General features: G+C 44.0%; 1 protein-coding gene and 1 long non-coding RNA gene across 4 annotated transcripts; one reads left to right on the forward strand and one right to left on the reverse strand.

Annotated features, from left to right (window-relative positions):
• The first annotated feature begins 1,258 nt into the window (after positions 1–1,258).
• On the forward strand, positions 1,259–16,204 carry FBXW12 (F-box and WD repeat domain containing 12). Of its 3 annotated transcripts, XM_044451292.1 has the most exons (12): positions 1,370–1,461; positions 3,733–3,770; positions 4,822–5,012; positions 5,831–5,910; positions 7,846–8,006; positions 9,309–9,430; positions 10,821–11,030; positions 11,344–11,505; positions 12,621–12,831; positions 14,203–14,387; positions 14,489–14,616; positions 15,881–16,204. In XM_044451292.1, the coding sequence occupies exons 3-12, from the start codon at positions 4,902–4,904 to the stop codon at positions 15,978–15,980; spliced, it is 1,470 nt and encodes a 489-aa protein (XP_044307227.1). In that variant the 5' UTR covers positions 1,370–1,461; positions 3,733–3,770; positions 4,822–4,901; the 3' UTR covers positions 15,981–16,204. The 3 variants fall into 3 exon arrangements, with proteins under 3 accessions (XP_044307228.1, XP_044307227.1, XP_044307229.1); XM_044451294.1 differs by lacking the exon at positions 4,822–5,012 and having other exon boundaries at positions 1,444–1,461; XM_044451293.1 differs by lacking the exons at positions 4,822–5,012; positions 5,831–5,910 and having other exon boundaries at positions 1,259–1,461.
• Positions 16,205–17,002: 798 nt separating this feature from the next.
• Positions 17,003–22,446, reverse strand: LOC123034144. Its single transcript, XR_006416697.1, has 2 exons — positions 22,189–22,446; positions 17,003–19,455 (listed from the first exon to the last, which is right to left on the reverse strand). It is a non-coding gene; the product is annotated as an uncharacterized LOC123034144 (long non-coding RNA).
• Between the last annotated feature and the right edge of the window lie 4,789 nt (positions 22,447–27,235).

The following is a 27,235-nucleotide window of genomic DNA, read 5'->3' on the forward strand; positions in this document are numbered from 1 at the left end:
AGATGGATAAACTGCAGACTTGCCTTTACAGGAGCTGAACAGGGCTGTTGAGGACCGGGCATTTTAGAGGGCATTCACTCACAGGATTGCCATAAATTGGAGATGATTTGGTGGCATGTGACAACAAGGCTTTCACTTTAATGTCTCCTGATAGTTACCTATTGCATTTATATCTTGTCCTTTTTCCTACAAGGAATACAAGGTGGCTCCTCTAATCCATTTTATCCACAAGAACTTGGTAAAGGTAGTGAGCATCCATAACTGGCCCAAAGTCACCTAGTCTGTTACATGGCAGAGTGGGGATCTCCCAAGTTCAACACCCTAACTACTTGGCCAGGGAGCTATTTTTGCAATATTGTGTTAAGTGACATGTATTTGAAAGTACACCAAGAAAACACGCTGCTGTTGTATGAGGGGGAAGTGGGATGCTTGTAAGTGACAGATTTGACCCTTTATTACAGCACAGTCCTATGCATCTACACTCCACAATTCATTAAGTTAATACTCAGCGCTTTCTGTTAAATTGCTCAAAGTGGCTAACAATAAAAACAAATATAATACAGAAACATCTGTAGAATTCTAACAAGGCTGCACTAACCTGCCTCAGCCTGGTGCCTTCCAAATGTTTTGGACTTCTAACACCTGGAAAGTAGCCAGGCTGGGGAAGGCTGCTTCACATGGTTACTGGAGCTTCTGAATGGACATGCCTAGAATTGTTTTGTAATATTCAATATAACAGTAGGAAAAGTGATCATAGCTTCCACCTGTTGCTCTTCTCACTCCTTACTGTGTAGCAGAATTGCTAGGCCAATGCCTCAGTTAGGCCAATGCCTCAGTTTTCCCAGGAACCCCCTCAAGGAGCCCAGGGCAAGGGGGATGCCGTTAAGGTGGCTAGAAAGCTGATCCTTGGGTGACGTAATCCAATCTCACTACTGCATCGTATATTCAATGAGACTTGTGTCTCCTTAAACAGAGGGAATCAAGGCTTTACAGCATAATCTAATAGCAGAGGTCACTCGTACTGAATGCATGAGAACTGAACGTGATTATGGGAGGGAGGCCTTAGACAGAGCAACCTGCCAAGCTCGCCGTGCTGCGAGCTCCGTGCGTTTCGATTTGCATGTGCAGCGGAGCGGCGCAGATTCTTTACCGCTGTGCCGCCGCGCGGGGAAAAGAGCACAGCGACGCCTTGTTTGGCCCGCCCGCTTTGCTTCTTGACGGGCAGCTGGAAGGCAAGCAGGAAAGGAAAGCGACGCCTTGGGCCCGCCTTCGGAGGTCCTCTCCAGCGGCTGCAACCGGGCAGGGCGGGGATAAAACGGTGAAAGTCCCAGGAATTGGCTTGCGAGACTGGGGGATCTTGGCGGGAAGATGAGTGCCGACTCGCTTACCTTGGACTGCATCATCCATCTCTTCTCGCACCTGGAGGTACCGGATCTGCTTAGAGCAGCCCAAGTGAATAAGGTACCCAGCACCTCCTACAAGAGCCCCCAGTACGCCCGTGTGCCCGGAGGGCGACCGGGCGTGTGTTTCCCGCGTCCCCTAACTCCGCGATTTGCGGTTACTGAATGTTTACCTAACACTCACGTGCTTATTAGCAAGGTCTTTGTGGTCCAACGCTTTTTAACCCGCTTGAAAAGCATTGTGTATGGCAAGCTCTCTCCCCACCCTCCCCCGTCCGTTCCTTCGTTTCAAATGATCGTGGCATGAGATTGTCTTCGCTTTCTTTTATGAGTGAATCTCGCATTTGGGGTTGAGGGAGGAAAAATCGCACTGAGCTTACAAACATACAGGCGTAAAGATTGCCGAAATGCATCCAACAGAAAACGGGAAGCGCTTCGGGGCGGTGGGGTGGGTGGAACATTTGGATGCTTTCATTTTCGGAATGAGCCCCCATCGAACTGAAGGGCACATTGATTGGGTGCAGGGGGAGAAGACCCTTCAGATGCGTTTTCGCAGGGCATCTCGCCCACGACGGGCACGAGCTGCGCGACCAGGACGCCGGCAACAAAGCGGGGCGCTTTGTTGATCTATGAAAAAGAAAACACTCCCGCTTCCGGGAGGCTGGCTGGCCATGACGACGTCGCTTGACTTTTGTTTTCTTGCCGGCCGCACCTCGGAGATTTCTGCAATACAGGCGGAGGTGCAACTGGGTAATTCGGCGCCCTGAACTTAATGGCCTTACTGTGGGGCAGAGGGGGATATGTCAGATGGCCAGGCAGATGCCTCCATTTGTGATGCACACAACTAAAATGACTCTTCCTTCCCCGCCCACCAATCACTGCCATTCCATGCATTGCAACGGATATATTAGAGTCTAATAATTAGAATCTAATAATCAGAGCAATGCAAACAAATATTAGAGTCTAACAATAAGAGCAATGCAAACAACAGTGCCCTGAGAGACAGACAGTGGGCATGTACAGATTCACATTTTAAACTCACGTAAATCATATCACCAACATGATTTACAGGAATCCTGTGGAATTTGTTGTTCTGCCTAAATGCTAGACACTTTTACTTAAGAATCCCATTTTGTTGTAGAAAAGTGTGTGTGTGTGTGTGTGTGTCAGTCACAGAATGAACATTTGATATCAGGAATGAGTCCCCTGATGTGCACACATGCACAATAACCAGTGTGATATGGAGTTTAAAAGAGTTGGACTGCAGCCCAGGAAAATCCAGATTCTAGTCCTTACTTAGCTAGGAAGCTCACTGGGTGACTTTGGGCCAGTTACTCGTTCTCAACCGAACCTACCTCAGAGGGTTATTGTGAGGTAAAATGGATCTGTGTCGGCCTCCTTGGGCTTCTCACAAGAGGAAAAAGGGTGGGATATACGTGGGATATGAAAAAGGTTGTTGCATGAGTGGCATTGGGCCAGGGAGACCCAGCAGTGCCATTGCAGGTGGTTATTTGGAAGGTGCAGCCCTCGCTGTACCACTGAGCGCAGGCCATGTACCGGAGCTCATGGAGGAGCACGTAGGATAAGCTGAATCAGGCCAAGAGGTCCATCCAGTCCATCCTTCTGTTCACACAGTGGCAATCCAGCTGCCCTCAAACAGGACATGAGTGCAGCAGCACTCCCGTGCCCATGTTCCCCAGCCGCTGGTGTACACAGACACACTGCCTCTGATACCAAAGGTAGCTTTCAATGCAACTGCTTTAACGGGCCCTGCAAACACTTTGGAGCTGCAGAATGTTGTGCTGATGTTCACAGGAATCAGGTTGCAACTTCTCCTGCCCCCTTGAAATTGACAAGCAAAAATTTGCTTGTTAGTTGAAGTTTTGCTTATCGCAGTGTCTGCACGCTTCAGAAAGTTTCTCCAGGTGAGGCTGCATGGCATATTTTTGGAACTGAATCCTTAGCTGCCTGGCCCTTTTTATGCTAACGCTGAAAATACAGCAGCCTTCCCCAACCTTGTTCCCTCCAGATGTTTTCAACTATAAATCCAGGCATCGCTGAGCAATGCCCGTGGCTTGCTGGAGACCAGAGGGGAGGTGAAGTCCAAAACATCTGGAGGGTACCAGGTTGGGAAAGCCAGTACAGAACTAAGTGCTTCAAAGTAATGGGCAATAGATTTCTGAAGCAAGAATCCTGAACACACCTTGGACTGCTGTGAAGGGACTTACTTCTGAGTAAGCAGAGATAGGGAATTTCTGCAAATTCTCCAGCATTGGCTGCTAGTGAATCCAGAGAAAATGTTTCTAAAACTGTCACTTTGCTCCTCTTTTAGACATGGAATGAAGCAGCAGAGACCACTTTTCTTTGGAGGTGAGTGCCTTTAAAAAAATCTGTTTAAAGGTTTACTTTGGTACCCTTGGTACACATGCAAAATTCTGTCAATGACCAGACAATGAAATTAGAGAGATCAGAGTTTTTTGTGTTTAAAGGAATATGTATTAGCATGTTTTCCAGCATCTTTATTTTCATATGACTAAACTTGCACAGAATTGCAGAAAGTAAAATGCCAGTCCATGGAATTTGTGCAACTCAAAAAATTTCATTCCACACAGAATCTGTAGGTCAGAAATTCTAAAGTCACTTGAATCTACAGTGTATCACCCTGAGATCTCTAGTGTCAGCTGTTCCTCTTCACAGCTCTGAATTCCAGCTGCTGGAGAACAGGTGTCTGTTGCCCTCATGTCCAGCTTGTGGGCTTCCTGCAGGCATCTGGTTAGCTCCTGCATGTGAAGAGAATGCTAGACAAGATAGGCCTCTAGTCCAATCCAGCAGAACTGAGCTCACATTCTTAAGGATGCAATCCTATGCATATTTAGACAGAAAAGAATCAAACACAGGAGCAGTAGGAGGTTTTTCTGTCTAAACATGCATGGGATTGTGCCTTAAATGATGAAGCCAAAAGCTTCACAGAAAATGTAGATTGTGAGGAAGATAAGAGAGCTCACACCAGTACTTAAGAGCAGGAGAATCCTGGCACATCAGACTGAAAGTCTCTCTAGTCCAGCGTCTTATTCCCCCACCCTTTCTGAGCAAGCCCCCATGGGAAGTGTGCAGGCAGAACATGAGGACAAATAGTCTTCTCCTGCTGTTGCCTTCTCATCAGCTGGGATTAAGAAGTATTCTTCATGAGGACTAGAAACTTGTCATAGCCTTATCCTCCATTTTTCTAGTCTCCTATGTTGGTGGACATAATCATATTTTTCAGTAGCAAATCCATACTTTAACTGTGCAAAGAAGTACTTCCCATACTCGTCTCTTCTGACTAGTCATCTTTTTTGGATTACTACTGAATTCTAGTACTGTTTGAAAATGTCTCCCATTCTGCTTTCTCCATGCTGTGCATAATTCTGCAAACCTCCAGCTTCATGAGGAAAACCTCAGACATTGCAAAGTTTTCAAATTCAGACAGACATTTTCATGTAAAGGAGAAAACAAGGGCAAATGAGTGGAATCGTTTTAGTGATCAAAAGACCTTTGGGCAACAAAAGGCAATGGAAGAGTGAAAGTCAAAAACAGGGAGGCAAAGAGAGAGAGGCAAGTAGAGCTTTAAAGGTAAGAAGAAGAATTCTGCTATATATACAAGGGGATGGGAAATCAACTGAGGGCATTCCAAGAGGGTTATTTTGTGACCTGAGTGGTGGCAGAGGTGAAATATTTTGGCAGCAGTTAGCTGAGTAGAGGTGAGAAAACTGAGGAAAGGCTAGGAGAGATTAAGGGAGAAGCAAGCTGGAAGGCAAAAACTTATCTGAGCATGACTCAGAATTTTACTCAGTGGGCAGAGAGGGAAGTGCAGATTTTCTGCAGAGTCATCCATTGCACAAGCAAGTAATGAATGAGATCATGGTGGAGCTGTTAAACTTGATTTTCTAAATAAACCCGTACTTTAGCTTGGTCGTGGAGCCCCTGTTTTTCATGAGGAAGATGCCTGGTTCAGTTTCTGGCATCTCCAGGCAGAGATGAAAAACTGTTGCCTAAAAACTTGGAGAGCCACCTATAGCCTGTGTCCAGGATTCTGGGCTGCACAGACCCACGCTCTGGCTCAGTAGAAGGCGGCTGCCTGTGCCAGGTGGCCAGACTGCAACCTGGAGCATGTGAGCTTAGCATGAGCAGCTGAGAGAGCGCACAGGTGCTTTGTCTTCCACTCGGCATTTCTCCTTCTGTCCCATCACCTCCCCACCATTCCTACAGCAAGCAGAATCTCAGTATGCTGTAATCCAGAGACGTAAGTCATTGGGCGGCATACAACTTAATTAATTAATATTCCTGCACAGAAAGATGGCAAAGGATGGTGAGCAGAAGGGCTGGAGGGGGGTAGGCAGCTGAACAGCTTCACCTTCTTGATTCAGGAACTTATTTTCAAACATCTCTAGGGTCTATGTGGAATACTTGCAATGCAATGCAGTTCATGTTCACTTGGAAGGAAATCCGGTTCAGTAAGATTTGCTGCTAGGTAAGTGCGTGTAGGATTCCAGCCTTGATTGCCACTGATTATTCTCTCTGTTAATCAGTATATATGCACTAATAGCAAAAATCATGTCTACAGAAGAATTACAGAACTTTACCGTTAATAATGAAGAAATTGAAATTATGAAAGATTTCATGTAGCTTGGCTCAGACATCAATTCAGAGGGATACTGCAGCCAAGAAATTTGAAGAAGGGTGAGACTTGGAAAGGCAGCAATGAAGGAACTAGAAACGATCATCTAGTATAAGGACATTTTACTGGATTCCAGGGCCACGACCAACCAGACTATTGTATTCCCAACCACCATGTATGGGTGTAGAAGCTGGGCAATGAAGAAAGCTGACTGGAAGAAAATTGATGTGTTTGAAGCATGGTGCTGGAGGACAGCTTTGCACACACGCTGGACTGACAGCAAGACGAACAAGTGGGTCTTGGACCATATCAAACCAGAGCTTTCCCTCGAAGCAAAAAGGACACGAGTGAGGCTGTCATACTTCAGACACTTCATGAGAAGGCAAGACTTCCCTGGAGAAGAAAATTACATTAGGGAAAGTCAAAGGCAGAAGACAAGAGGGAAGTCCAAATACGAGATGGACTCAATCCATCAAGGGAACTGCAGCCTCCAACTTGGAAGAGCTGAACCGAGCTGCCCTGGGCAGGACATTTTGGAGGGTTATCATTCACAGGTTCGCCATAAGCCCCAGACAGCTTGATGGCACACGACAACAACAAAACTCAGCTGTTAAGTTTTATGAAAACTGTGTAGCCAACATGAAGCAGTATTGAAATGCTCTGGGAAAACGCAAGATTTACAAAATAGAAAACCACAAACAAACCAGGAAACAAAGTTTTGGGGGGGACCAGAAGCTCCAAACAGCCCAGTGAAAAGTGAGATTGATAGATGGCCAAAAGTGTGGAGAAAGGAATGGGAAACATCATGAATGGAGCCGGCTAGAGCTGGGAATCAGATTAGATGGCCCAGGAGGCCCCTTCTGACTCGCTCTGTTCCTGTGAAACCGGGGGGGATTAAGGAAGGGAACAGAGTGCCCAGGGCATGGGTGGTGTCTGGAGCAGGAGGGTCCCACCCTGCATCATGATGGTGCAAGTCCCACTAGTGCGCTTTATTTTATCATTTGTAATCCTGTACAAGATTACGCAGAGGTAAGCCCCAATGAACCGCTCAGAAGTTCAGTGACATTTACTCCCGGGTAAATGTGGGCAGGATTGCAGCCTTTCTTTACTTCAGGAGGGGGCTGCCAGACAGAGGGCGCCCAGTGGGAGGTCTCCTAGGCATGATTTGTTGCAACTGCTTGAGTTGTGTGCTGGTGTAAAAGGACAGGAGGACTATTGGAATGGCCATCCATCTGCAACTTTTCACCGCAGTTTTAAATATTTACACATTTACTTCCGGGTCCATGTGTTACGTGTTTGCTAACAGTATTACTTAATATATGAGCTGGTTCACATCTAAAAAGCAACCATGGGTTAAGTCACTCATGGGTTGGCCAGGGTCACACAGGGCAAGTATCCCACCTGCTTAGTGCATCCAGTTTAGAAAATGACCTTGGAATGCCCTGTTCTGGGTTGTTTTCTTTGGTGTGACATCAAACCCAAGGCTCTGGGTTGCTGAGGTGGAGAATTTTAACCCACCAACAAACCATGGGCTGTTTTTATATTTTCTTGCCTGGCAGCCAGTACATATTAGTATATTTATACAGTGCTTTAGAGTGTTTTTAAAAGCCTGCTTAGGAATCTCCCAAACAAATGACTTTTAAAAAAATCAATTTCCACCCAACACAAGACTGTTTGGCCATCTGTTTTTCAAGGCTGCCAAGAGTTTGCAACTAATCATTCAGCGAAACAGCTATGGAGAAGGCCATTTGGATTTCTAAGTAATCGTATCACTGTTTATGTCCATAGAAATATGTGTCTGAGACGGTGGGCCTTCTGCAATATCTCTGTGATCCCAGGAATGCAGACCTGGAAAAGGTATTATCTTCACCGCTCTAATCTCGAGCATAAAATGGCATCAGGGCGGCCTTCAGTTGACTATACATGCAAAGCTATGAGAGGGCATAAAGGTATGTGCCTTGTGGTAAATACTCGGAATTTCATTTGCTGGAATAGAAAACCCATTTCCTGTCTTCCTGCCAACCATGCCTTATATGAGTTGAAACCAACAGTGCTGTTCCACCAGAAACTCCCAACAGAAATTGCTGGTAGTCCAGAAGGTTGAAGGACCCTCCAGCGCAGTTCTGAAAGGCATGTTCAGAGTGAGGGAGCTGCAGGAGGAAGGAAAGTGCAGGAGACGGAGGCCCTGTTGTGCAACTGGATTTCAGCTCCTGTTATGTTGGACTCAGCCCTTCGTATGTGCTGTGCTTTTTCTTTAGAGGGGACTCAGGAACACAGGTTGCCTTGAGACCAGGGATGTAGGCATAGAGTAAGATGATCACATCCATGAAAATACCGATTTGTGACCTCCTTTCCATCCGTCTGCCCCACATATTTCATCAAGATGAGCTTTTTCACTCCTCCAGCTGGAGCATTCTTGGGGGGGAGGGAAGGGGGTTGGAGAGGCTGTAGAATCGCTCATTTCCTGGCTTCTCCAGTTTTCTCCCATTTCCACATGCCAGAACACCCCTTTTTACCCATCGCCGAGGTTGCATTTTTAGCCTCCACCTGTGACGGGGGGAAATTGTTTACTGCAGTTCTAGGTTCTTTTGCCTTTTGGTCCCACCTTATTTGCCTTTTTATCCCACTGAAATGCTGTTGTTAAGAACAATTGACACAATGGGGCTGTGAGTGCCAAGCTTGACTCAAGTGTGAAGTGTGAAACACAAAAAAAACTAAAGTATATGCATGATACAAAATGCAGAAACTTCTCATTTTTCTACATAGCTCTAAAATCTAACAGTGAAAATCAGACTATTCCAGATAAACAATCCATGTTAACAATGTACAGTGTGTGCAATAAACTGGTTTGATATCATATATTAATACTATCTCTCTCCTTCTCTGTATAGATATATATTTCGCATAAAAGTGTTGAAAGTGCATTTGTAATTACACCGCTTTATTCTCACTGGTGTGTTTTAAGGTTGTGTGTTCGGCTGAGACTGCTTCTTTGTCTTCTGTTTAATTGTCTCAGCTCCTTTCTGATTCAAAACTAAACGCATTGGCATAGTTGGCAGCAGTCACAGTTAATGCTGAGCACTTGTTGTAGACCTGGAACAGGCTGAGCATGGTAGTGCCAGTGGCAGAAAATAAAGGCCTACCAGATTGACGATGGGATGGTGTTCCTTCTGCTAGCAAGGCTCAGATTATTTGGTTAGTCCGCCCAAAGATATTTTGTTTTTAAGGGCAATCCTGTGATGTTGTTGTAGGAGTGATAAATGACATGGCTTACCTCTCAAAGAATGAGCACACATTTGCAACTGGGCAGGTCCAGTCTGTTGTATGCACAGCATCTTCTGATGGCACCGTCAAGACATGGAACGTCCAAGAGGTGGGTCAAAAACAAAGCTTCGGCTGTTGGGCAGTATAGAAATCACACTAACAGTAAGTAATAAAATTATAATAATAAGCTGACTAGAAGGATTTAAAGGGCAGAGTTCTGGGCGTATTTAGGCAGAGAAAAGTCCTACAGTTCCCAGCATGCCCTAGACAGGATCAGCAGGGCTGTTTTTCTGCCTAAACTTGGGGATGGTGCCCTAAATGTACCTGCACTTCAGACAGATGCAAACATTCAGAAGAAAGCAGAATGAGGTTTATGTTGGGTGGGAAAGGTAAATGCATACTTTGAGTTGTTTTAAGCAAGAGAAGAAAGAAGCTCCTCTAGCTTTCACTGATGTTTCTCTGCTTTGTTACTACTACTAAGGATAGGCTGGATGTCCACACGGTGGGCATGTCGTGAGCGGAGCCGGCTGGTGCCGGAGGTCAGACTAGATGGCCCGGGAGGCCCCTTCTGACTCGCCCTGTTTCTGTGTTTCTATGTATAGATGCCCCTTCTGCCCAAGCATGCCAGGTGGCTTGCGGTGCAGCACAGTGGCTTGTAGAAGCATAAACCAGGAGTGCCAGCGTGGCAGGGCGTCAAAGGCTTGGGCTGGGGCTGGGGAGACCTGGGTTCCAGTCAAGCCAGGCGGAATAGCTCCAACTGGAGCTGATTCCGGGTAGGAAGGTTCCAAATGGCAGATGGTCTGATCCAGTCAGGTAGAATCGAGGCGAATCAGCCCAGACCTGGCTGAGATAAGGATGTTGGTCACCATAGTTAGAGAGCTTCTGCGGGGAAATCCTGCATGTAAAGCAGCACATGCAAGGAGAGTGCAGAATGGATTGGTACCTCATGTGGAAATTTTCATTGTGGAAAGCTAATTACGACAGGATGTGAAGTAGAGCTGTTTGCCATCTGCTTAGCGATGGATTGCATGAAAAACAGCTGGTGGATTCGGAAATTTGGATGTGTTATTCTAAAGTTTCTTGGCATGATAATGGAACTTGAAATCCCCTGACTTCCTTGCCTGTGAAGGGTGACTGGAGGTCAAGACTGGCCCAAAGTTAATGTCACTGATTTGAAATGAAGTACATACGGCTAGGAGATGTCTGGCTGATCATTATGTTCGAACTGATAAAATTACATGAACAAATTCCAGCAAGGTCAAGGTGAAGAGAAGGGCCTTTTCTACAGTAAAAACAAAATAATGGTCTTTTCCCCTCCCTTTTTCATAAAGGAGTCTGTTAGAACTGATACTAGAAAATACACTATCATGGAAAGTTTTAGTATTTAAAAACACACACAGTAATAAACATTACAGCCCTGACTACACTGGCAGGATGTGCTTTTTTAAGTACCCTTCATATGGCACAATTTTTTAATTATTATTTTTATTTTTTATCAGGGTACACAGATTTGGTCGAGTCCGCAACAGGAAGTGCCACTAGCAAATATTATCACATTTCCTCTGTATAAATTGGCAGTTACAATAGACTGTCAGGGGATGATCAAACTCTGGCATGGGGACACGGGCCAAGAGCTTGCATCGTTTTCCGTGTCATCCTCATCCTGTTCAGTGGCCGCCTACACAAAAAACAACAAGCCATTCCTAACGGTAAGTACACCCCTCATTGGATTGCTGACAAACCCTCCTGCAAGCTTCCTGTTACCTTGACAAATGCTGACTAACAAATAGGGGGTAGTGCACATTCAGGCTTCAGGGACAGAAGACTGGATCATCCCAAGGTCTTCCTAGCCCTGTGTTCTTTCCAGGAGATGCAAGAACAAGCAAGCACCAGATGACTTACCAGAGGTTGGTCAGACGTCCATGGGTTGCCTCCTTCCAGACCTCAGTAACTAGTTTTAAGAAGTACATCCAAAGATGTTAAACCATTAACCATATGTTTAATATTCCCCATTTGGTTTAGGTAGGTACTGGAGTAGGCATCCTCTATATATTGGCAGCTTCTGATCTGAGCCAGGTTTTACGCACGGAAGTATTTCAAAACTGTGGCATGGATTTGTCTCTCTGTTCACCAGATGGGCAATGGATAGTTCTTTGTCCAACTGATCCTGCTTTTTCACCAAAGGTACTTTTATGCTGCTTTTTAATGGATTTGGTGATATCTAGGCTTTCATTGTGCAATGACTTTGCCTTGTTCACAGAATTTTACAGAGACTTGACATCTTTTTGTAGTCTTCCTGGGCTGTCCCATCACTGTTTTGTCTTTTTCTTTCCCCAAATAAATCAATCAAGGAAGACATGGAATAGCTGGCAGTGCCTTTTTCATGGTGGCACTAGAAACCCTCCTTCTATAAACACCCCTAGTTTAAAGCTGCTTAGTTATATCTAGTGTTGGCCATACTTTCATTGAAATGAATGGGAAATTAGATTAACCCTGTACAGTTTTTTTGGTGAGAGATTAGAAAGAGTTGAATGTTATTCTTCCCTCATATCCCTGAATTCCTGATCCCGACTGCTGTTTTCTCTCTTGTCCTGCTATTTTTCAGAAGAAAAGAATTAGATGCAATTATGCATTTGGAATTATGATTATAAACAGCAAACTTTGGTGCTCGTTCTCCCACCTCTACTTGCTATGCTTAATGTCAAGCATAAGAAATGCTCTGGACTACTTCGTGGTAGTTCTGTTGGTTCTGAGAAAGGAGTGGCATCCTACTGTGGCTTTGGGGGCTTTTTCTGATGAGTTACCCGACTATCTGTGATGTTTGTATTTTATAATAATTCACATATATCAGTATTTTGCTATAGACAGTGCCAGATTTAAAAGACCCATGGTACCTATTTCATGCCACAACTAGCATTTCTTAGGTGTCAGCTTCCCAAGCCACCTAGCAAACCCCTTTGGGAATGGGGCAAGTTTCACAAGCCATTTGGGTCATGATACACAGCCCTGAGAGTAAAGCTCAAAATAGCTCAGGTGTGACTCAGGGTTTTACATGCTTGGAGGTTGTGGGTTCAATCCCAGGCTGCTCCAGGGAGGACTGGGAAGAATTCCCACTAGTTTGTACAGAAAATGCAGAGTTAGATGGACCAATAGCCTGACTGGTATAAAGCAGTTTAATAGGCTGGCAGGGAAATTTAAATAGAAATTAAGCATTATAACACCACTGGGGATGTCCAAGTTCATGTAAAGGAGCTTTTGGAATCCCAGCCCAATATCTGATTCTCACTTTTGTCTACCAGGTGTTTTACACAGATTGTGCAACTAATCCAGAGGACGATGAACTGATACTATCTAGTCCTTTACCAGTTACAAGCCGTCACCTGGTCACCTGCTGGTTACCAGCAGAATTAGCAAGGATAGCCATACTACATGACGACGCAATGAACTTTCACATTGTGACCTTTGATATTGTCATGGAGAAGAAATCTAAATACAAAATGAACATTGTGGGTAGGTTTCTTCAGAGTGTTTCCTAATAGAAGAAAAGTTCTTTTAGTGGGTAAGAGTGATCATGCTGGCACTGGTTATCCTCCCAAGGGTGCGATCAGGACAGGGACAGGGTTTTCCCATGGGATTTGGAAGATCAAGCCCTGACCCTTCCCCTCTCACAGCTGGTGCAGAAGGAACCATGCTCAGTGCCAGAGTGCGCACATGCTCCTTGGAGAGAGGGAGAAGAGGGTGCCTACACTGATTCCTTTCACTGCCCAAGCCTCCTTCCCACACCTTCCCCAGCACTTCGTCCAGGTGGCCAGAAACAGGATCTTTGCCCCATGCATTGCTCTGGCCATTGGATGGGGATCTCCTCCCAGGTTCAGAGATGTCCATGTAGCTGACACAGGAGCCATTGGATTGTGCCCTAAGCTCCATTTTCCAGTGCTCAGTACTGATGCTATTTCCAACCCCCTTTGGATTCTTAGTGAAATACATCGCAAGTGCAATCCTATGCCTGTTTCGATGGAAGAGAATCATGAAACTCCCAGTGTTTCCCATCCAGTTCTACCCAGGAGCCGTAGAACCTTTTTCTGCCTAACCTGCATGAGAAGATCCCCTTAGCTTTAATTTTTCTAGAATAGCCATGAGAGCACCGACGATTCACATTCACGTTCCACATTGCTGAACACACTGAGGTCCTTCTATCTAGAACATCGCAGACAACATGCCTATTTCATCATTTTTCTGTTTTATTCAAAACCCTTTTATCTCCTCCTTCAGTCAAAAGGTTTCCCAAAAATGAATGATTGTAGGCCCTCAGGCGGACAGACTGAAAAGACATGAGGCACAAGGAAGGGATTTGGCAGGAGGAAGCCATAAAATGTAATGGTGTACTGCTTGAGTCAACTGTCCAGACGGATAGGAATGTGTAGTTGAACAGACCAGGTCAACTCGGATTTACTCTCCATCTGTTGTCCTTCTGGGCTGACATTGTTTCTTCTCACATCTTTTTAAATATAAACCCCCTGTTTTCCCCTAGCATACCACACTACTCAAATGTCAAACCTATTCAGGTATTCAACTATCTTATTCAGGATTTTCTAGCTTTTGTCACACCTGTCTACAGGAGCAGCACTAGAATGAACAAGAGCATGTAAATTGGCCAGCTAAGAGCTTTGCAGAGGGAGAGGAACTGAGTTGACCTTACCTCTGCACTGCTCCTGTTATACATAGGATGCGCCTAATCTTCACGTTGAGAGCCTTATGGGCAAACCCACAGGACTGCACCTCAGTTGGCTGCTGTGCTGCTGCAGTGCTATTTGGGAAAGAGAAATGGCAATGCTCGCAGCATATGGAAACAAGTGTTTAAGTGTTGTATTTCTGTAAAAGTTCAACAGGTTGCAAGCTTCACACTCCCAACACAAGAACCATGGATGACAAAGAAGATCATGAAAGGATTTGGCAAGCAGACACTTCTTATAGCAGCTGGACTGGAGCTGAAATTATACACTATCACTGGGACTGAATTAATGGTTTTCAAAGATCACCATAAAATTATTACATCAATCTGGGTGGTACAGACATTACTACTACTACTACTACTGTTACTTTCTCTGCTATATACTAGGCATTCTTTAACAAAACTACTTTTCCTCTCCCCTCCCCGCCCCCATAGGATCCTTTTCATGTAGTCACATCATCCATGGACCTCTCATTACGAGTGTATTCCTGGAAAAATGACAACAAATCTTCCTCCTTGATTAGTCGCTATCATTTAATTGGAGGATCCCACCGATGGTCCACGTAAGTTTTACTTTTTAAAAACTACTTTTGAGGTGCCTGTTGCAAATCTCTAACATTGGCCTTTCAGAATGCAAACAAACAAGCCTTGAACATCCGGTATTGATGAAATGAATTGCCTGTTTGAGACACAGAAAAGAAACAATGGTTTTTGGAAAACAGAACTGAGGTTGTTTGTCTCACAGTGGTTCTGCATGTTGTTATTCCATGCCAGTTACAGGCCAGCATACTTCCCTCCATGGAATAACTTTTTGATTTCTTGACGATAAAACACAAAGTGCTTCCTAGAAGCAGGACCTTTCAACTCAAGGGCCATTTCCCCTTAAGACATTCACAAACAAGGGCACCTGGCCCCTGTATATTTTTAAAGCATCAACTAATGCAGAATAGGAAAGCCACCCCCAACACACACGATTCAAATTTCACCTTAGCCCTGGACTAAGTAGGCTCAAATGATGGTTCTCTGTGCTGCTGCCTTCTTTCCCTGGAACATGAGTGGGAAAACACATGCCACCACAGTGGCATGGTGCTCCACAAAGCAACTTAAGGCAAAAGGTCATGGGTCAATATACTAGCAGTCCTTTCACTCTATCTACAAGACTGCCATAAAAATTAATGTGAAATCCTTTTTGTGTTGATCATATACAATGACCTTTGTGAATTTAGGAAGCTAAATTATCTACTAACCCTGTATGAATATTGTGATGGGGCTCCAAGAGTAATTGCCCAAAGGCTGTGGTGCTCAATTATACCCAAGATTTTAGCTTCAGAATCAAAATACAGACTTGAATATGAAACTTCACAATAGAAGCTATTGGCCAGCTTTTGAAGAACAGATCAAAATGTTTCCATAGAGGCAGAGAAGTTGCTTTTCTTTTTCTTATGACAGCATCTACTGAATATACCAAATATTATGAATATGGACCAAGAAAATCTATGCAGTGTTCCATGAAGTCTTTTGCTACTTAGCCATAGCTTTTCTCTTAATCGTTTTGAAACTAGCTTTATATGTAGAAGCCCAGCTGGAAAAGGCCGAAGCTCCACAGAAACACGATCAGTTGTAACACAGGAATAGCTATTGTATTGTGCTATATAGTGACTGAACAACTTTAAAGTAGGTATAACTAGGGCTTTCTTCTAGCATGCTATTAAAACATCCTAGTAAAGACCCTCGGTTTACAACTTTTAGTAATAAAAAGGATGAATTACCTCAATACAAGAAAGCTGCTTAACCCAGTGGTGTGATTTGCCTTTTTTTCTCTACTAGTGGCTTTAGAAGTGTGGCTTGTGACGATGTGAGCATTGTTGGAGTGGTGGCTGGAACAGACGGGACAGACATTTTAAGGGCGTACTCCTTTAATTTGTGAGACTTAATGCTTCTGTGTTACCTTTTCATGCTTTCTTCACTTGTCAATGAACAAGTGAATCCATCACGAATTTCCACTTGCGTATATGTAAGTAGCAGGCAACTGCTATCTAAAGAAATGGCAGGTATCATACACAGCATTCCATATTGTCTGACCATGAAGTGCAGTAGAATCCAAGCTGTATTTGTATTTGTAGTATTAATAATAAACTACAGAAGGGATGACAATCCAGTTTTCCTGGTATTTAAATGTAAAAGTGATTTAGGGTACAATCCTATGCCTGGCTGGCTGGGACATGCTGGCTTTCTTCTGGCTAAACATGCATATCATTGCACCTTTGAATGTGTGCCACACTTAGAGAGCTTCCCTCAGTTATAACTATTCAATTGCAGAACACAGTGTGCAACTGAAAAATTGCATCAGCACAGTATTGCCCTTTTGAACAAACAAAAGAATCCTGTACTCTTGTTAGCATGGTGCACATATCCCTCCAGCCTGAAATAAAGCAATAGTGAACCTGATTTTGAATCAAGTAACAAAAAACATTGGGGGTAGAACCAGACAGTGTATTTCTATGGACCTAATCAAGATCATGGCAGTACATATGGAACAGCTGCTTTATCCATGACAAGGGTAAAGCTATTGGGCAGTACATCATCATCATCAATCAAGAACCACCACCACCAGATGGTTATTACCGAAGGGGCACAACATAATGCATCTGATCATCTCAGTCACTATGTGTCATAGTTGCACAAAAATGACAAGTTTATTCCAAATAAGCTCTCAGAACAATCAAAGGAGATCTTGAACTAGGAAAATATTCTTTCAAAAAGTGAATTACTTCTGCAAGGCACTGTATCAATACGTAGGCTGATCTGTTTTAATATTTTACTAAGTAGCTCTGTTCAGTCATAGAAAAACATTGCAAGGATAACTTGCAATATTATTTTCCCAATATTACTTAGCAGGGCCAGTACAACAGGAAACAATGGGCTACCACAAAGAAATGTATTGGACTGTTTAGTTTAAGCTTGCTTTATTATATAGCTTTTAACGTACAAGAGCAAGTAGCACCTTTGTCCTAGGCTTTAAAGCAGACTTCAGAATTACCACTCTTCCCCACCTACTGTAGATATGTATTTTTTAAATACCCTGTATCACACATCTCTTAGCAAGTGAGTGAACAATACAGTTCCATTAGCTATAGCATAGTTTATGATATTCCCACATGATTTGTTGTACTCAGGCCAGTGGACAAAGCATTTCTAAAAGCATCCTGAAAACACTGTACAGAAGCCTGGCAGAGGAAGATTTAAAATGAACCAGTGAGATCCTGTTGTAATATTAAAGCCCTAAGAAAGGCAGCAGGTTGTATAGTTAACTCCTTGTGGGCAAAACCACTGCCCTAAAACTATGCAACCTACTACCTCTTCCTAGGAACCCACCACTTCTTCTGCAATTCTTTAAAAAAAATGTAGCTGTAGTACAAGACCAACTTTATGCAGACATCAAAGTATATCAAATATCAGTATCAAAAAGCATGTTTATGTAAGTGCAAAAGTGAAACATGTACTACATAATTATGAACAGAACACAGTGTTCAATTTTCATAACAGAAATATTCAACCTAAAAACAAAGCAAATTATACTTTTACAATTTCAGCTTCACTAAAACCAAATGGTACATTCTTGCAAATAGCAGACTCCTCAGTTGACAGTGAACTAATACACAAACCTATCACACCCACCTCATTCATCAAGAGAGAAGGTATATCCTTCAGAGGAGTAATTGGAATGACCTTTGCAATCATTTGTATGTGGTTTACATGCTGGTAGAAAATACGAGATTACATCAATGAGATGGTTGTCCTCATAAAACAGTAGACCAGAGTTCTTCACTATGCAAGTATCAGAAGTTAAGAATATCTCTACTGAAATATGGCCTCCCCTGCCTAGTATTTTTTCATGCTGACATATTAATTTAATGCTGAAATACAAAACAGCATTTAGTTACAGTTCTTCTATGAAAACCAACACATTTATTGACCATTAGAAGCCAAGGTTGCTAGTAATTCACTAAGTAGAATACTGCAGAAATTTTACTCCTCAGGGAAGGCAATAGATTGTATAGTTATCTCCTGAAGAGGGCAAAATAACTGCCCTACAACTATACAATCTACTACCTCAACCTGATAAGAGAAATCTGTTTAGTTCTAAATTCTGCTTTTTGGGTTGGATCCTGAGAGCCACTCACTGAAAGGGACTTAACACCTTTCTCCTCCTATCTGGTGCCCATGTTTTGCTTTTTTGCTTCTTCCTTTTAACCTCTTTACTTTTTGAGCATAACAGCCATTCTATATCACAGCAATGGTCTATCTAGTCCAGCATTCTGTTAATACAGTGGCTAGCCATTGCCCACAGAATCCCATAAGCAGGGCATGAGTACAATAGTATGCTCCTGCCTATGATTCACAACAACTGGTGTACACAGGCATACTGCCTCTGATACCAAGTCATCAGGACAAGTAGCCATTGATAGACTTATTCTCCGTGAATTAGTCCAATCTCTTTTGAAAGCTGTCCAAATTGGCCATCACTACATCATGTTTAACTATATATTGTAACTTTCAGATTATGAGCCCAAGGGCAGAGATTTGCTTAGAAAGATTAATAGTAACATACTCTGGGGGAGCTTTTTCTATGAAGAGCTGGGAAAACAGGCTGGAAATAAACAAACACACCATGAAAAGCCTGTCTGGATGGTCAAGCAACCTTCCTAAACTGTCTAAGGGCAGCAGGATTATTGGGGAAAGGAAGATAGGCCAGAGGCACCTTCTGCAAGCAGAACTTGCATCCAAAAGGTGCTTTCACCTGATTCCATATGATACCTGTTTCTCATCAAGTTCCTTTAACTATTCAGGAGGATCTGCAATCACCTCAAAGGCTCTTTATTGGGCATGAGTGTGGAGGTAAAAAGATAGTCCCTTCCATAAGCTTCTTTCTGCTCATGGCTCTTGGGATCCAACTCTCTGAGCCCACACGTCTTGCAAAGTGTGCCCACTGAATAATTCAACCAGCTTACTGTTCTGGGAACTACTGCAATGCCTTCATATTTAACCATACTTCCAGTACCAAAGTAATACAGATGTCATGGATGACCGTCTGCCTCTTTAGGAAAGACAGTAGACTGTATAGTTATCTCCCAGTGGTGGGTATGACCCTAAAACTATACAACCTACTACCTCATCCCACAGTGCAGTTTCTTCACTTAGGAGATGGTGGCTGTTTTCAAAGTGGCCCCTTTTTTAAAAAGGGGGCAATTGCTTCATATAAGTTTGTTCATCTAAAGGCTTCTCAGAAGTTTTTCCTTTCAAAAGAAATCCTTAAGCCTTGTTTGACAATCTCTGGATGGCAAAATGCAATTGACTGCAATGCTCAGTACAGTATTCTTCATCCTACTCCGTGCTCAAACCTGAAACGAGAAAGAATAATGATTGAAAAACCTTCTAAGCATGTAATTATGTAATTATGACTTGTTCATACTATATTTGCTTCTTTGCTGGAAGAAGCCAGGAGCCTCTGTAATGCATATGACTTGAATACCAAAAGAATGTTCCCGTTGATTTAAAAATTTATAATAGAAGACTAGAGAAGATTTTGGGGGAAAGGTTTTCCTCATGTTCAAGGTAGCCAGGGATAAGCCATTCCAGATTTTCTCTCTCCTCATCCTGGATCAGAGCAATATCAATACAAGTCAAGGAAAAGAATTTGATTTATGCCCCCTCTTGCCAATAAAGGAATGCAGTTTTGGTCTTGTTTGGTGGTTTAAATTATTTTTGTGCTGCATTCTTGAAAGAGCCTCAAAGTGAGGAAGTGTAATATAAACGTATTTGCATTGCTACATATCAGGTGACAGCAGCAGCAAGTAAACATAACCTAACTCATGAATGTTCTCTGAAAAGAATAATTATTTTCAGAAATAGTTGGTCATGTGATCACACAACAATTCTTTTTAAAACTTTCTCTCAATCATGTTTATACTTTTACTGAATAACTACACAGAGATTTCAGTACTTTTGCACATTCTCTTATACTTTTCCTATAAGTATTGGCATGCTGGGCCTTGGTTCTGATTAAAATAATATTGCAATAGTTTTCCTAAAGTATTTCTCTGGCATCAAGTCTGGATGCCTAATATCTGATGTCTAATAAAAAGTATTAACCACTTAATAGAAGTCATTCTTATATTAAGTACTGGGGATCTCAAGACAAATACGTTTGTATCACTACCTCAGTTTTGTTAAAGTAAGCATTGAAAATGCTTTCTATTTTGTAAGTCTTGCCAGAGTTAACTAAATAGCTCCTTTCCCTACCAGGTTTAGTAAGTAAATCAAATACATCAAAGAACAATGAGAGTGCAACAGATTTACAGTAAGTTAAACATTCAATATAGCACCACCCCCATGCAACAGTGGCCTGTAGCTTGATCAACTGCAGTCCCTGGATGGAACTTCTTAGCCAAGAGAAGTGCACACAGTTCCATGCAATAAGGTATACACACAAAAATATCTGAGAATTGGACATGTCGTAATTTCAGATATCTTCAGTGATGACAGAGTTATGCAACAACAATGAACATAACCTAGCCAAGGTTAAGCACTCCTAAATCCCATCCTTTCAAACAAGAGCATTTAACAATAGGGGAAGTCTTCAATTTTAGATAGGCCCGAACTAGGATCAGGTCCAAGTTCAAAAGAAAGTTCTGTTAGCAGACTTATTGTCAATACCTCAGTAACTAACCATAGATGGCTGCAAGGTGCCCACTATTTCGGGTTTTTAACAATGCCCAATGCTACATTACTCCTACACATGGCAGGGATATTAAAACAGAAGACCACTGTGCAAAGTAAAGGCTGAGCAATAAGGAACAGGCAGGTGGGTGCAATCTATTACGGGTATTAGCAACCCACATATGTTTGGTATCTGCCTAAAGCCTACACTAAACTGGACTTGGCACATTAATTCACTCTAATAAAAACCAAAGGTAGTCATCTGGGGCCTAGTTTCACAAGAAGTTCTAACCTGCTTAGTAGTAGCCCAACATTTCCTGAAATATACCTAAGATTTAGCAGTCCAGCTGCTACTGTGAAATTCCTGCAAATGGAACCTCCTTCCATCCCAAGGAACTCAAGGCTTCTGTTGATATACTCTCCACAGTCTACTGCCCAAAATTAGATGGAAGTGTGTGATACCCAAGAAACTTATTTAGAGCCATTAAAAAAAAAAATCAAAAAGTTTGATCAAACATACAACAGGCTTAGGCATTTTGCAGCAACAAAGCAGATTTCTTTACTAGACCAGTCAATATTTTTATCTTGCCAAAATGATCTTTGTGTTGCCATGAAGCAGTAAATGCATGCAAACTATGTCAAAGATCCACCAGCAGTTTCATGTTTCTCAAGGTTATCAGCATATATGCTCTACCATCAACCAGATCAGTCAATTGATTTAATGTCTAATCACCGCAGCACTAATATGGATTCAGTTCAGAGATAGCGATTCTAACTATTAAATACTGAATCTTTTAAACAGAAAGCCCAGTTTCCCACTCACTAGTTTGAGAAGTTTAGCCAACTGCTTAACAAACCTGCACTGCCAAGGACCAACAAGAAGGTTTAAAACCATTTCCAAGTACTTTTCTTTATCAACTTCAAAGCCTAATATGGCCACCACCAAGACCAAGGTTTCTCCTGCCTCAGCTGTAAAGAAATAGGTGTTATCCGTCTGTCACACTTCATGTATATAATCATCTTTCCCTGACATCTAATGAGTATGGAAAGGTCCATGAATCCTTTGCAACAATTCTATTTTCCTATAAACAGGGTACAAACGAGAACAGACTGCATGGAGATTTATCTATTCAATTCAACAAGAATTATAATCAGTTCTTAATAAACAGCAAAGGTCTAGAGATTTGACGGCACTCCCAACCTCATGATCAAAGTTTGAATTTGCACATTAACGTTACGATGTGTCAGAGGCGGCAATTCTCAACTTGTCGACTGGAAAGGTAGCTAGCAAGACCCTTCTAGTCTTCACACTTCCAAGCGCGCTAAAATAGCGGGCGACTTAAGAAAGGTGTGCCCTTTCTTAAGTCGGTAAGCACGCCCCCTCCCCTCAATCTTGCAGGGAGATATATACGCACTTCTAAGCTCTCCAGCCTTCTAGATCCGAGGTCCGATGGTGAACCGTAACGACTCCTGCCGTCCTTAAAAGAGGCACCCGGCAGGTTTGCTCGCAAAAGGAGACCTCTCAGAGTCCGACCCCCACGGCCGCGCTCACCGAAGGCAGCCCCGCAGCCCTCAATCAGCGCGGATGCGATTGCAGCCGGAGACCGCGCGAGCGGACACGAGAGAGAACGCGCGGGAAGGAGAGGCGGTGCGCCTCGTGGTAGGAGAGCCGCTTGCCAAGAAGCAGTCCGCCGCCTTTCTGCCTTCCGCCCCGCAGCCTGGAGCACCGGGCGCCCGAGGCTGCCCCCGCCGCGCGCTCAGGGCCCTTCGCCCCCACCCCGAGCTCCCGGGGCCCAACGTCCGAGCCAGCGGAGGAAAGGGGGGGCTCCGGGGTGCGCGCGAGAAGGAAGCCGCGACGGTTCTCGGCCGGCAGGAGGCGGGAAGAGGGGTGTCTCGAGAGACGGGGCGGGGCTTCCTCCTCTTGCTTGGGAGTCCCCGCCGCAGCATCACCTCGCGCCCCACCCCCTTTCCCTTCCATCCCTCCCTCGCAGCCAAGGTCTCTCCCTTGCCCACCACGAACTTGCTACGGGAAATGACGACCCAGGGACAAGCAGGGCCCTCGGCCAATGGCAACAGAGACTGCGGTCGGGCAGCCAATCAGCCACCGCTAAGTGGGCGGCCCTTTCCAGACCTTCAGATTTGTCAGAGAAGGCGAGGGGAGGGGGATCGAGGAGGAAGAGGTTTAGAGAGTGAAGGGGAGGAAGAAAAAAGGGGAGAAGGATGAATGACTAAAGCAAGGAGGGAAAGGGCGGGAGGAATTCGGGAAAAACCGCCTCTTCAGCCTTTCATCTTCACCCCTTCCAAGTCGCCTCAGTGATAGCAGGAGAGACCGCAAGCCGTTCTCCCTCGCACGCGAAACCAGCGCCCTCCCCCTCTGCGAAAGGGTCGTGTTTCCCACCCCGAGCTCTCCCCTCGAGGTCCCACAGCCGTTACCTGCAGCAGGGTGAGCCAGCCTAGACGGGACCCGGATGGAGGCGGCGGCGGCGGCGGCGGCGGCGGCAGTGGAACTGCTCCTGCAGCAGCGCTACCGCCTTTCGCCGCATTGGATCACGGGAAAAAAACCCTGGTGACGCTTCTGCTCCCCCCCCCCAGCGCTCCGCCCTCCAGCCGTGTGGCGAGCGAAGGGGAGAATGAAAGACCGTGACCCGTCCGTCACCCGCGCCTTCCCATAGCCATTGGAGTAGGCTACCGACGGGCTCGCCTCAGTGGTAGATTCTGCCCTCCGACTGTCCAATGAGGAGCTCCCGTGTCAGCGCGTGGCTTTCCTACCAGGTTGGTGCTCCTTCTCGCTGGCCCCATTCGCCTCCCTGCCTCCTGCTCCCCGCTTTCCCCTGGGCGGGAGAACGCTTTCGGTTCTTCCCCGCGGGAAAGGAGGCGGCGGCGGCGGCGTGAGGAGCCAGACTGGGTCTCCCTCTCACGTGCAGTGCGCAGGCCCTCTGGAAGTTCGGTGGGGCGAGCGAGGTCCTTCTGGGCGAGGCTTCCGGCGCATTCCCAGATTTTGAGGAGCGGCTGGACGACCTTGCCTCCCACTCAGCGTCCCGCCATGCTTTCCTACGGCTTCTTTTTTCGTATAGTGGAGAAAGAAAAAAGTCGCGGTAGCTGTGCAAGGCCTTCTCATTGGTGGTGCTCGGCACCTTCAGCCTGGAAGCTCCCCGAGTCAGCTCACACGGAACTACAAGCTCGCCTTGTTGTTCATGTGCCGTCAAGTCGTCTGCAGTTTATAGCGACCCTGTGAATGAAAGCCCTCCGAAATTTCCTATCCGTGACGGCCCCACTCAGCTCTTATGAATTCAAGGCTGTGGCTACCTTTTATGGACTCAACCCATCTTTTATTTGGTCTCCCTTCTAACTTTCCCTAGCATGATTGTCTTCTCCAGGGAATTTTGCCTTCTCATGATGTGCCCAAACTGCGACAGGCTCACGTGTGTCATTTTTGCATCTAGGCAAAGCTCAGGCTTGACTTGATGTAAGACCCACTTGTTCATCTTGCTGTCAGTATGTACAAAGCTGTCCTGCAGCACCATGTTTCAAACACATCAATTTTCTTCCAGTCAGCTTTCTTCACTGTCCAGCTTTCACACCCATACATGGTGGTTGGGAATACAATAATCTGGTTGATCTTGGCCTTGGTCTTCAGTAAAATGCCCTTATATTTGGTGGTCTTTTCTAGTTTCTTCATTGCCATCCTTCCAAATTTCACCCTTCTTCAAATTTCCTGGCTGCACTCTCCCTCATCAATTTCCTTCCTGTCAGCTTTCTTCACTGTCCAGCTTTCACACTCAGACATAATAATTGAGAATACAGTGGTATGAATAATCTTGGCCTTGGTCTGTAGTGAAACACCCTTAAATTTGATTATCTTTTCTGGTTCCTTCATTGCTTCACTAAATACAGAGAATTCCATACATACTTACTCAGAAGTAAGTACTGTTGCATTCAGTAGGACTTATCTTCAGTAGGCTTTGCTGCAACTAACTAACATGGGCTACCCTATGAAATTTGGGGGGAAAGTGAATTTAAATTTAAGAATATTAACTGCATATTTGGAAAATATATTAAAATCAGAAAAATGATTGGAGATGTATATTGATTTTAAGTGCATGTATGTATGGAACTTCATATGAAACACAAGATGAAAAAGATTCTGAGTGGGCAAACTGTTTTACACAAGTTTCTAAAACTGGGGAAATTCAGACATTTCATGAGCTGATGCTTTGATAGTAATTGAGTTACAATTTAACAGCTTTACCAGTTACTTGTGCTGTGGTACAAGTAATTCTTTGGCATGGGGCATTTTATGGTTTAGCACATAATATGCTTTGAGGAAGATTTAGGATGTGCTTATTTTTGTACTTGATGTGCCAAACTTACACAAACACTTATACCTTACACAAGACTTAAAATATCTGCATGACAGATTCTGTGAGTGTGCACCTTATGTGTGGGCTTTCCTTTAGCAGTCCATAAGCTGCTGCTTTCCTTTCCTGAAAGCATATGACTTTTAAATATAATGCCTCAGACCAGTGCTCCATTTCATGTTCAGCTGATGGCAGAAAATGGCAAATATTATTAAATACTGTTGAGGACTCACTTCAGGGCATATGATTTTCCTGTCTACAGCTATTACTGTTCACTTATATTAAATCCCAAGATTTCATTCAGTACTTTGAAAATAACCAGACATCCACATGTGGGAAAACAAATCATGATGTTCTTATTTCCTTGCTTCCAACTTCTTAGTAACATGCAGTCCCCCCCCCCAACCCTACCCTGCACACACTCACACATATTCACATCTTTCTTATCCTGTGCTCTCCACCTTCAGCATGACTTTCAGTGAATTTGCAATTAAAATTAAGCTTCCTTGTAATCTGGCTTTTTACTTAGGCCTTGAGACTTCCCTTGTAACCTTGGTTTCTAATTTCCACAAAGAGATCAATAACAGACACCGTGCCCTATTAATCTTACTTGAATATTTGTGGCATTAGGTATTATTGATTATGGGGCTAGGATTACTACTGTAGAATCACACTTGACAGGGGCAAGAATCTAGAATCAGAAGTAATATCCAAAGTAGACTTTGGATTGAGGCCAGCATTCAGTACGGGTTTGGGGCTGGACTTGGATCCAAGGCAACACAGTGCAGCAGTCAATGATGCAAGCATATGTGAACCCTCCAGGATGCCCTTCAAAGCATATTCTAATGTGTACTTTAAAAAGAAGTCTGAAGTCCTGAGGATAGATGCAATGACTGAACTTCAGAAAGCAGAACAAATATCTCCAAAAGGGAGCAAGAGTGAAATTCATACACTATATTATTTGGGTGGGAGATCCACTTGCTGCCTTCGAGACATTTATTAACCAGAGCGTGAAGTTGGACAGTTTTCGGCAACAGTTAACTATATAAGCTGTTACCATGTCTATTTCTTCTTGTGCCTTCTTAGCCTTTGTAGTCACTGTTGTTTCCTTGATGAAATCCTGGTCTTTCTTACAGCAGTGCCGCCCAGGGTTGGCCACTGAAGGCAGAAATGCTGCTGGTACTTAATGTGCCAGTACTGGAGTGGGACACTGGCTCCAGCTCTGACACAAACACATCTTGGTAGCTGGGCTGGGACCTTACCATTTGATCATATTGAGTCAGCATAGGAGTGGGTGCAACTGCTTGCCGTGGTTGACAGAGGGCTTCAGTTCTGTTTTATATCACAAGAGGGTGCATGAGTGCCACACTGCAGAAAGCTGTATGTGCATGCGTGCATGCATCCGTGAGAGCGCTCAGCATAAGGACTTCCTTGGGACCCTGGTTAGATACAGTGAGCGTTTAGTCTGTTCCAGTTCTATGAATTACAGACTATTACCCACCTTGGAATATGAACTATGCCCTAGAACAAGCAAGCCAACTCTGCAAGCAAAAATATTCTGTCCATAACTAATTTGGGATGTAGTTATTTTTGTATGAGTCACAGGAAATATGAATTCCAGTGTGTTTTTAGGCTCTTGAAAGGTTCTGTAGCAGACTGAGATTGTGCTGTATGCTTGGTAATATCATTTTGCTTACGTTAGTTCATTATTCTAAGAATGTAATTTAAAGCACACTTCTGGACATGACTAGCCATTACATCAGTCAGACTTACTCCCCATTAAAGCCTGCATAGGATTGCAGCCTTGAATGCTCTGAAATTATGATGTCTGCAACAAACCGGTACAATGGAGAAATAGTTTCCTGTTGCCCTATTTGTCTGTTCAGACAGAGATAACAAATTATTCAGGAAAATTCCACAGGTAATGGATATAGTTTTGAAAAGTTACATTTTTGTTCACTGAGTGCATTTGTTTGTGCATGTCAATTTGATTGGTGGAAGCTGACTCAACTGGGAATGACAATTAGTCACTATCCAATAATAGGACCTCTATTTCTGCTGTATATGCCATTGTTCTGAATCTGCTCTCATCAAAACATGTGAT

This window comes from Varanus komodoensis, unplaced genomic scaffold, assembly GCF_004798865.1.
Source record: "Varanus komodoensis strain SLA01 unplaced genomic scaffold, ASM479886v1 scaffold6_2, whole genome shotgun sequence".
Lineage (NCBI taxonomy): Eukaryota > Metazoa > Chordata > Lepidosauria > Squamata > Varanidae > Varanus > Varanus komodoensis.